This window comes from Aythya fuligula, chromosome 4, assembly GCF_009819795.1.
Source record: "Aythya fuligula isolate bAytFul2 chromosome 4, bAytFul2.pri, whole genome shotgun sequence".
Classification (NCBI taxonomy): Eukaryota; Metazoa; Chordata; class Aves; order Anseriformes; family Anatidae; genus Aythya; species Aythya fuligula.
The window spans coordinates 63,436,826-63,448,129 of NC_045562.1; the positions used below are offsets into that span (position 1 = coordinate 63,436,826).

Consider the following 11,304-nt stretch of genomic DNA (forward strand, 5'->3'; position numbering starts at 1 on the left):
ATCAGCATGAGCCTTGTATTGTATAGAACAGAATATTTGTCTAGCAAATACTACACAACATACTTCTATTTATTTATGAAGTTAAACCTTCTGTTTCCTAAGGCCATCTCCAACAATCCCATCACTGACTGTACAAAACTATCACAGAATCACAGAACTGTAGGGGTTGGAAGGGACCTCAAAAGATCATCAGGTCCAACCCACCCTGCCAAAGCAGGTTCCTCAGAGCAGGCTGACTAGGTAGACATCCAGACAGGCCTTGAATATCTCCAGAGAAGGAGACTCTACAACCTCCCTAGGCAGCCTGTTCCAATGCTCCGTCACCCTCACCGTGAAGAAGTTCTTTCGCATGTCAGTGCGGAACTTCCTGTGCTCTAACTTGCAGCCATTGCCCCTTGTCTTATCCCCACAAACCACTGAGAAGAAGTTGGCTACATCCTTCTGTCCCCCACCCCTCAGATATTTATATACACTGAGGAGATCCCCTCTCAGTCTTCTCTTCTCCAGGTCTCTCAGCCTTTCCTCATAAGGAAGATGCTCCAGGCCCTGTATCATCTTTGTGGCCCTCCGCTGGACTCTTTTCAGGAGATCCCTGTCTTTCTTGTACCGAGGAGCCCAGAACTGGACACAGTACTCCAGGTGAGACCTGGCCAGGGCAGAGTAGAGGGAGAGGATCACCTCCCTTGACCTGCTGGCCACGCTCCTTTTAATGCACGCCAGGATCCCATTAGCCCTCTTGGCCACAAGGGCACACTGCTGGCTCATGGTCAACCTGTCGTCCACCAGGACCTTCTCCTCAGAGCTCTTCTCCAGCAGGTCGTCCCCCAGCCTGTACTGATAAAGTATCAGGGTTGTTCCTTTCCAGGTGCAGGACTCTACACTTGCTCTTATTAAATCTCACTTGGTTTCTTCCTGCCCATCTCTCCAGCTGGTCCAGGTCTCACTGAATGGCAGCACAGCCTTCTGGTGTGTCAGCCACTCCTCCCAGCTTTGTGTCATCGGCGTACTTGCTGAGGGTAGACACTATTCCCTCATCAAGGTCGTCGATGAAGATGTTGAACAAGACCGGACCCAGCACCAACCCCTGGGGAACACTGCTAGTCAAAGGCCTCCAGCCAGACTCTGCTTCTCCGATCACCTACCTCTGAGCTCGACCAGTCAGCCAGTTCTTAACCCACCTTGCCCTCCACTCATCTATCCCACACTTTCTCAGCTTTGCTAGTAGGATGTCATGGGAGAAATCCATGCATAATGAGTATCCATACTCATTAGGCAAAATAATAGAAGTTGCAACTTCTATACTAGAGGAAAATAAATAAATAAATAAATAAATAAATAAATAAAATATTCTGCCTTTATTTCTATGAAAAGACAAATTAAGCCTCTTGTTGTAAAAACACTATTTATTCAGTCTTATTCTCTATAATCAAGAAAAATCCCTACGAACATTTTAGAAAGTCTGTTTATGCTTGTCCTCTAAATTACGTTTTGTGTGAATAATCTTGTGTTGAAGAAGGAAATGTTGTTTGAGACAAACTATAAATCAATAAATAAATCTAAAATATATCCTTTGGTCTGGAGAGTTAATTTAAGTGTAGCTTGAGGTTGTTCCAGATGTGGTGACGATGAGGCAGGTACCCAAGCAGTTAACCATGCCAGGAGCTTCTGTTTACTGCAGGAGACTAATTATATGAATTTAACAGAGAAAGCAAAAGGTCAAGGCCAAAGGCTAAAACTGTAGATTTTTAATTTTTCTAAAACCTTTCCAACTGGAAAAATGAGGTTAAAGGGCAAGAGAGGGCACCTCCTGAACTTCCTTGTTAATGTTTTGCTTATGAGACACTTTCAAAGCCACAGCAGGTGAGCTGCAGCCAAGAAATCTCCGATATCTGTGGTAGGAACTGTGCTCTGGCTGTGGCTGAGTCTCATCTCAGCTCTAAAACTACCAGGCTTTGCTTTGCAGTGCTCCCCAGGGAAAAGTTGTATGAATTTAGGATTCTTTCTGTGCAATATTAGACCCCTAAACTAGGACATGTGCAGTTCATGATATCTACACCCCAAACAGCTGCTGTAGCCATGTCAGCTCAAGCAGTAGGCAGGCAGCTGGTAAACCTTGCAGGCTGCTCTCTCCCATGAATTTCACCATTGGGTGGCTGTTCTCCAAACAGATTTAAACCACACTATTTGCAACCGCTTCCTTCAGAGCATAACTTTGAATAAGAAAACAATAACATTAAGGTGAACAATAGTCGGAGCAGATGTAAAAAGTTCATACTTCCTGAGGGTTATACACAGATTTTGAGCATCCACCTCAGGATCCAGAGCCCTGCAGCACAGCCAGGGCCTCGGGAGTTTGCGTTTATGGTCAAGGACTTGTGTATCACAGGGAATGGCTCACTGAGGTGCCATCACCTGCTGGGCCTGGCTTACATTTCTCTGTTTTAACACACACTGAAAGTATCTGTACATGTTGCTGTCCATTTCTATATATTTCAGACCTTCCTCCTAATGTGAGTCAGCAGGTTACTAGTAGCACATCCAGAGCATTCCAGCCTGTTCTGGTAGTAATGACAGTGCAGTACAAGACACAAATATTTGTTGTTAATGGTGGGGAATAATTCATAAGAAGAAATTTCTTTCATGGACTGGAAAATTTTAATGATTTTTTTTTCTTCTGATTGCTGCATTGCATTTTGCTAGCCTCACACACCATGATGGTTATGATATAAATGATTAAGCCAATAAAAATGCTTATCTTCTTTAAACAGCTATCTTTCCACTATAAATCTTGTAGAACACCATCTCCAGTCACAACTGAGAAATGATTTAGACATACATGTATAATAAGATAAAATAATCTTGTAAATTTTCTCTTAAACTGAAGTATCCTTGGAGAGCCATCAGGCTTTCCAAAATCAGCAATCCATCACCTGCTTCAGATGATAATATTATTTGTATTTTCACTCTTCACTCCCCTAAAACTATTATTGCTCACTGCAATCTTTTCACTGGTATAATAAATAAATAAATAAAAGGGGAGAAAGAAAGAGTCACATTTTTGGTGTCCCATTTATAATGGAAAAGGTCCTCATTTATAGTTATTTTTGTGCACATCAGTGCTTTTAGACCAAAAGTATACCTTCATCTTTACAAACATTGATTTATGCCTTACAGAGGCATAATTCTGTTCAAAACAGGCATAATGCACTATGTAGTTACCAAGGCACTAAAAATGTACGCATTGTTGCTGATCTGAGACATGATCAAAGAGCAGAAGCTCCGTGTTGACTTTGTGCAGCATCTGGAAAGTTTGAAAAGTCTTCAAAAGTTTGAAAACAAATAAGCAAATCTGAATAAGAGAACTATTTCCACATACAATCTGGCAAAAATACTTTGTTGAGCATGCCAATTTTAACATGCCATCACCTGCTAGCAGGGAATACCAGTAGCACTATTTATAAGGAGCCAAGACAATTAATTTCATTGCTCTGTGACCCAAGCCCACATCCATCACTGAGGTCTTCTACTGATTTAAATAGGCACTGAATCACTCTAAAGATCTGGTGAATCTAATTAAACAGTAGCAAAGATGGCCTCAGAGGAAAAGAAAAATCTCTGCATTATTATTAACACCAACATAGGTACATACCCTGCCTACTGTGCGACAGTGTGACAGTGACTCAAATGCCCTTTGAGTGGCAATTTTGGCACATAAAAACAGCCAACGGACACATGACCTATCATACCTGCAGCCTGATGCATGTTCCAAATACTGCCTCCAGTCAGTCTCTTGAATACCAAGTTTATGATTGACTTCTGAATGGTATAAGATTGTGCTTAGTGTTTTTTCTATCAGAAGCCCTCCTAATTTTGAAGGCTTTTTTGTTATGTGTTACAAAAATGCAAGAGCTCTCAGTAGGGGGCCTCCCTGCAGAAACGTAGATTTAGCAAGCAAAAGTAAAAAACACAATGAAAGCAAAAAGATAAACTACCAAACATACAAAAAATATATATATTTTATTTTTTTTCTGCCTTTGAAAAGTGTTTTTTTTGTGTTCACCTTTGAGAAAGTCATCTACATTTCTTCAGCTTGCAGGAAACAAACCAACAAACACACCACAATGCACAAAACAACCCCAAATGTAAAAGCCAGTGCTAGTAAAAGTTCTTTGGACATTTGAATAGTGAGTCTTTATAGTGTTTGCAGCATTTCAAATAAAACACTGTACTTCCATGTCTTTCATGTCTTGGCTTCTTAAAAATGAACTAAGATACCATCATACATAGATTTATTTTTTTTTTCATTAAAATAAACTCTTCTGTCATTAGTTAACTTAATCAGAAAACATACAGACTACTGGTAGACTGATCTTCCTTTGGTATAGAGTTTTCCAAGGCTAACAGAATACACCATATCAGAAGACTGGGCTGACTCAGAGGTAATTTAATGTACATTGCAAGGTAAGATTTATAAACAACAACACAAAATAGAAACTGAAAATAATCAGGGATTTGAAGATCAGGCATCCCTCAGAGCTAGACTAAGTGATGATAACTCAAAGCCAAACTGCACTGTACTTTCAAAGCATTAAAGGCCAAAGGACAAAAAGGAAAAATCCCCCCAAACTGAGCTGCCAATACATGATCATGCTTAATTAGGGAGTAAAATGCATAACAGAAACAAGGTGACTTTCATGGGAAAAAAAAAACTTGTTGATGGGAGGTACAAACAGATCAGTTCCAGAGTGACGCCACAAGGATATGATGATTATAAAAACATACTTACAATTCCAATGAACTCAGCTCTATGGATAGGCAACGCATTAGTCTTTAAGAGGGAAACCATTAAAAAAGTAGGACAGCAGTTTCATCTGAAAGAAACCAGCTTAAAAAAAAATCCTTCTGGGGGATGTCCTCATCAGAAAAGTCTGTTCTTTTTATACTTCAAGGCAAGATACATATTTCTTTAAAAATTTCATCTTTCTAATTCTGAGTATTCTAGCTTTGTCAGTGAAAAGAAATTATAAGAAATTAAGACATATTAAAAAACAACAAAAGCATCTCCATGTTACAAGTCAGGAACAAGGTTTTCTTTGAGATCCTTAAGGTCAATCTGTGCTCTTAGCAAAAAAAAAAAAAAAAAAAAAAAAAAGGCACCTTCTCTCTGCCTTGTGAAGCAAAAATATTCCCTTTATGATGCTCCTGGGCTCCTGGGCTCCCAGAGCTGAAGCCAGTGACATGCACATATTCCAAGGAGAGAGAACACCTTGTAGAGCGGCCATCAGAAATCATTTACCAGCTGAAGTCACAAACTAAAAATTAGTAATGAAAAGCAGCAATGAATGGTTTTCTTCTCTGTCCTAATTATGCTCCCAAAGTCTGGGGCCAGGCTAAAAATTGCCTGCCTTCAGACCTGAGTTAAGATAGGACTGAATGTTTCTAAAATACCATGAAAAGCTGTTATCATATGAGCCCACTGATGGACATATAATCTTCTTGCCCACCCACTGATTCTGGAAAACCAGGCAGGTAGAGACTTGGAGGAAGGCACCTGTCAGGTGGATGCTCTAGTTCTTGTACCTATCTACCCCTCCAACGCACATGCAGGGGACTAGATCCAAATGAATTGTCACACCTTCAGCACAAGAATTATTTAGTGAGGAAAGCTTACTGAAAAGGGGGACTCCTTCTTCACTGTTACTACCAACACTCTTCCATTGCTCAGAAAGGAACAAAACTGTTCCTGGACCATGGTGTAACACTCAAAGCAGCAGACTTCACAGCCAATTGGTACGCAGGTGCTCTGGAAGAGACAGTCTCTTTTCCCTTCCCTATTTCCCTTGACTGTTTCTGATTTAAAATTGCATAAAATATAGACACCGTCCTGGGAGATGGAATTAGCAACAGATGCTTACACCTCTTGCATCTGCTTATCATAGATTTTTTATGCAGATCCAGAAAGTTTAACATACTGTACTGGCCTCAAAACATAAGTAATTAACTACAAAATGCAAAAATCTAAATTCTGATTGGGAAAATTCATCACCAGGAACCATTTTCTTCATTTTTATTTGCTAAACTGGTTTAATTCCAGGCAAAGACTATCTAACCAGAAAGGCTAGAACTATGGTCAACTCCTGGAAACATATGACTGTTTTAGTAGAGAAATGACAACCTGCTCACCCTAGATGTCAAGCCATTAGTGGGTTGAACCTGGTTATGGGCATGGGATTTCTATTTTTCAAGCCTTCCTAAGCCACAGGCACAATATACTTTTCTGAGGACAACTGTAAAAGGATATTACATTGAGATACCAACAGGAAAGAAAATACTCAGGGAAAAGTCAACCTTCAGTGACAAAGGAGCAATTGAAAAGATAATCCAAAATAACCATATAACCAACTAATGTCAAAGACCACAGACACAAAATTGCAGCAGGTGCAATCACGAAGGGACCTCAGTCAGACATCTCCAAACTTCTTCCACCCCATATCCTGAGCAAAGATAAAGCAGCCCCTTTCTGCCCCTGATGAGGGGTTCAGCTTCCAAAGAGGCTCAACCCTAAGTGCATAACATTCTCAAATACTAGTATATGTTTACCAGACTTCCCCTGAAGCATGCTAACTGGTGTAAGTCATATTTTCCCCCCATACATCATACAGGGACCTTCAGTTGCCATTTAGGTGAGATGGTGAGATTTATGGGGCCATGGTGAGGCCAGTCAGGGCCATCCCTGCCATCAGGGCCCTGAAAGGAAGTGCTACTGAATCAGTGTATACAATTCAATTTAAATCTGCTCAGCTCATGGCATGGGGATTTTTAAAGAGTAAATTAATTCAAATCTTATGCACAAAGAACTTGCTTTTAATACCTTTGATCATTTGTCTTGTATCACTTGTATCATTTCTGAGCTGAAAACTTGCAAAATTTCTAAACAGTACATTCCACTTGATCTAAATGTTCAAATAGATACAGTTTGAAATACTTGTTTGCAATTTTTAAGACTGCTTTAAAATGTTTTGCACAGTCAAAGCACTAAAAGTATATTTCACACTTTAAAAAATGTAATTAACTTCCAGCGAAAAAGTAAAAAAAAAAAAAAAGTATTTTTTTTCTCTCAGTTTGAGTAAGTTCTCTAATATGCTGTGTCTACACCAGGAACTGCTAATTACTAACATCATTTTCAGCCATAATTAATGTTTTTAGACACATCCAGCTGCTAATTCTATCACCAAACTCTTCTCATTAATGGTATTTTTAAAAGGCAATTTCAAGTATAGAATTAAGTGGAAAGCCTTAATAGCTTGCAAGCAGGCATGCTTGATATTCTTAGCTGCAGAAAGGAAATCATAAATAGGGACAGTATCAGCTATACTAAGAAGAAAAATAGGCATAAATCTAGCCGTAAGTAAAGCCATATAAAAGAGCTCATTTAAGTCAATCATTTCTATGAGCCTTCCTTCTATTTAAATTTGTATTTCAGTGCAGAATATTTTGCTTTTAAAATAATAGGGTTTGGTAGTTAGTCATTCTAACCATTCAAAGAGAAATAGTAAAGTTTGAATACTGGCTGTAAACCTTTCAGGGTGATAAATGAAAGATAATAACCCCTTGATCAATGTAACTTTTATTTATTCATCTGGGAACATGGCAAGGATATCATAGGCAACAACGCCGCCTAGGAGAACATGGATTTCACATAAACTGTTTTGGCAGAAACACGCATTTAAATAATCATCCAAATCACCACCTCACTATTTCTATCTTCAAAGAAAAATAAATGAGCAAAGAAATAAACCCAAAGAGAAATGAAACATAAGACCTGAACAAATGAACAGTCTAGATTTTTTTTTCTATTTAACGTCTATGCCAGCCCCAACATCTGTCCTTGTTTTTAAAAGTTGTAATACTTAGCACTGACGATGGCAACTTTCATTTGCAAACACATTATAAACACGAACTGACTGCAATTATACCACGATACCTCACCACAGCTAATCAACAAGCCCACCTAGTCCTCTCTCGGGCTGGGGAAGTGCTGCATGAAGTTTGTTCTGTCAGCTCCCTGTGTGACAGTGTCTACATCCTGCAAAGTGCTACACGTACGAGTGAGTTTAGCATGAAGTGACTGACCAAACTACAGCATAAAATCAAGCAGGTTTATCCATTCAGTGCTAATATTTTGTTGTATAATCCAAGCAGAACTGACCAGGACAGGACGCAATTTAATGTAAACCATTTGGAGTGAAAGGTGTTATTTTGCCTAGTGAAATCTCCCCCTCGCAGTCCAGCTCACAGACAGAGTCGGTGGCAACCTCAGGGTCAGGGGAGATCTGGGACATCCTGTCAAAAGGGTCCTCACGATTCTCCTCACAGTCAACCACATTTGGGATCATGTTAACATAAGCAGTCACTATCTCCTTGTGGAAAAGGGTGTCCTGGTTGTAAGAGATAAGCTCGTTGCTTATATTAACGGTCTCCACTGGAGTACTAGAGCAAAACTGGCTGCATCCCAGGAGGTTGGAGAAGACCTTCCTAAAGTCAGCATTGAAGGCATAGATGATGGGGTTGAGAGAGGAGTTGGCCCAACCAAACCAGACAAATATATTAAAGGTGGTCTCGCTGACGCAGGGAAGACCTGCGTGGGGGTCGCTTGGTGGGCTCTCACAGAAGGGAACCATGCAGTTCAAAATGAAGAACGGCAACCAGCAGCAGACAAAGACACCCATGATAACAGAGAGAGTCTTCAACACTTTGGTTTCTTTCCTGATGGAGGACTTGAGGCTTGTGTGATGGTGGCAGTCAACGTGGTTGCTCCGGCAGCTCTGCGCGTGCTCGGCTGCCCTCTCCAGGGAAGAGATCCGACGGATCTGCACCTGGGCAATGCGGTAGATCCGGGTGTAGGTAACTATCATGATAGCCACAGGGATGTAAAAACTGATCAAGGAGGAGGAAATAGCGTAAGTCCTATTGAGGCTGGAGTCACAGCTCTCTGATGGTCCAGAGAGGGTATCGTTGCTGCTGGAGGTCCCATCAGAGGGTGTCATTGCTGCTAATGCCACCCACGTGGTGCTCAAGTCTTCCGCCCAGGTGGTGACAGCACCCGCTGCTGCCCAGCCAGCGCCAAACCCATCTCTGAAATCCCCAACAGCCATGGCAGCAGCATCCCCACCTTTGTGCCAGTTGAGCTGAACGGGGATGAAGGAGATGAGCACGGACAGAGCCCACGCCACACCAATCATCAGCAGAGCCAGCCGCTGGGTCATCTTCCTCTCATAGCGGAACGGGCTCGAGATCGCCCAGTACCTGTCCACGCTAATCACACACAGGTTGAGGATGGAGGCCGTGGAGCACATAATATCGAAGGCCACCCAGACGTTGCAGAAAGCCCCGAAGGGCCAATACCCGGCCACCTCCGCCACCGCCTTCCAGGGCATGACGAGCAGAGCCACCAGCAGGTCCGACACGGCCAGGGACACGATGAAGATGTTGGTGACCTTGCTTCTCAGGTGCCTGTAGCGGACGATGGCCGCGCACACCAACACGTTCCCAAACAGCGTCCAGAGGATGAGCAGAGCGAGCAAACTGCCCGCCGCCACCTGCGCCGCCCCGGGGGCTCCCGACGACACCCGGACCCCTCCGGGGGACCCCGCCGCGGGCTGCAGCGGGCTCCGGCCGCCCCGCAGCATGGCTGGCGGCTCCCGGTTCCCGGCGGCGGGGCGGCGGAGACCGGGGAGCACCGAGCAGCCAGCGCCGCCCCAGCCCCATAGGGCCGCTGCCCCCCGCCCCGCCGCCCCCCGGCTGCCCTCCGCGGGCTCAGCGCCTCCCCATGCCCGGTCTTCGCGGCTCCGTTTTCTCTTCTCCTTCTCGGGAGCCCCCTGCCCGGCTGTCTCCTGCCCGGTTTCCCCCTGCCCGGTTCCCTGCTCCCCGCTCCCCGCCGGGTGGCTCCGCGCTCCGCCGCCCGAGGTGGCGCCCGCCCGGGCCGCCGGCTGCGATCCCCGAGCTCCGCCGAGCTGCGCCCCCCCCCCTCCTGCTCCCCGCCGCCCCCTCCCCGGGCCGGGCCGCCCGCCCCCGCCGCCCTCTGAGCATGCTCGATGCCGGGGACGCCCCGTCCCGGCCGGAGGGGAGCGGGGAGAACGGGATGAAGAGGACTGGGGGGATGCCCCGCACCGCTCCATCACCCCCCCTACACACATACATACCCGCATCCCTGCCCAAAAGAGGCGTCCTGGCCATCACTGCGCCGAGAGCAGCCCCGCCGGGGACACTTTGGACGGAAAGTCCCCCTCGTCCCATAGAGGGGAGCGGGGCAGTGCCCCCCTCGACCCCAGGGCTAATGGAAGCTGGGGGGCAGCGGGACGGCCGCGTTTGCCCCCTGCAAGGATCGGAGATGGAGCCCAGCTCGGTCACTGCCCCGAGAGGTTCTGACCGGGATCTATGGCAGGCAGGAAAGCCGGCAAACGACATCGGATTCTCCCTCGTCTCAGCCCTTCCATGGGATCAACCGTGTGTAAAAGCCAGAAAACGGAGTTAGGACCCCTGGCAGCCCAGGTGTGAGCGCTGTGCGGTGGGACTCACCATGCACTAATTTACACCTACGTTTCAGACGACATACTTCAGCGATTTTCGATTAAAATACTACAGACTTAGTTTCTCCCAAACCTATTTTATTTTTAAAATATCTTTCACAGAGATCAAATCTGTTCTTGATTCAACATGCTCTTTTGGCACTAAAAGGGCTGAGAAAGCCACTCTCAGGAGCTATCCAGCTCCAGGCAGGTGGGCAAGAGTCGCTGAGCCTTGCTGGATCCAAAGTGACATGAGGGAGGATACAGTGTTAGTGTTACTAAATACGGAGTCAACAGAATCAACTCTGCAACCTTTTAGGCAATTTTCTAAAATTGTCACAGCAAAAAAATGGAGCTGAGCTTCAGCTCTCGCTTAAGAAATTGGCACTACTTTTCCACATTTAAGCAGAGTTATATTTAATATTGGAGGGAGACTATAGCTTTTGTCACCACTGAATTCTAAACAGCATGACTAAAGCAGGGATGCTGAGGCAATGTGTTGCTCACACAAACTCTGCTTTCCTAAGCAGTGCCTCCTACAATTTATGTAAGCGAAGGACCAAATTCCACAGGCACTTGTGCACGTACACGCAGAAGCCGCTGGTCCAGAAATGTGGATATTTTATTAAAAAAAAAAATCTGATTTGCTTGTTTAGCATGTATGCATTGCTCCACCAATGCAGAGATGTGCATAGACATGTAAATGCACTGACACAGTTTATGTAATACATATCTG

General features: G+C 44.3%; 1 protein-coding gene across 1 annotated transcript; it reads right to left on the minus strand.

Moving 5' to 3' along the window:
- Window positions 1–8,225: 8,225 nt before the first annotated feature.
- On the minus strand, window positions 8,226–9,689 carry DRD5 (dopamine receptor D5). The gene has a single exon (XM_032187125.1). The coding sequence runs from the start codon at window positions 9,687–9,689 to the stop codon at window positions 8,226–8,228; it is 1,464 nt and encodes a 487-aa protein (XP_032043016.1).
- Window positions 9,690–11,304: the final 1,615 nt, after the last annotated feature.

Excerpts from the sequence above, each read along its gene's own strand:
- DRD5 (XM_032187125.1), bottom strand. The coding sequence starts at position 9,689 with ATGCTGCGGGGCGGCCGGAGCCCGCTGCAGCCCGCGGCGGGGTCCCCC.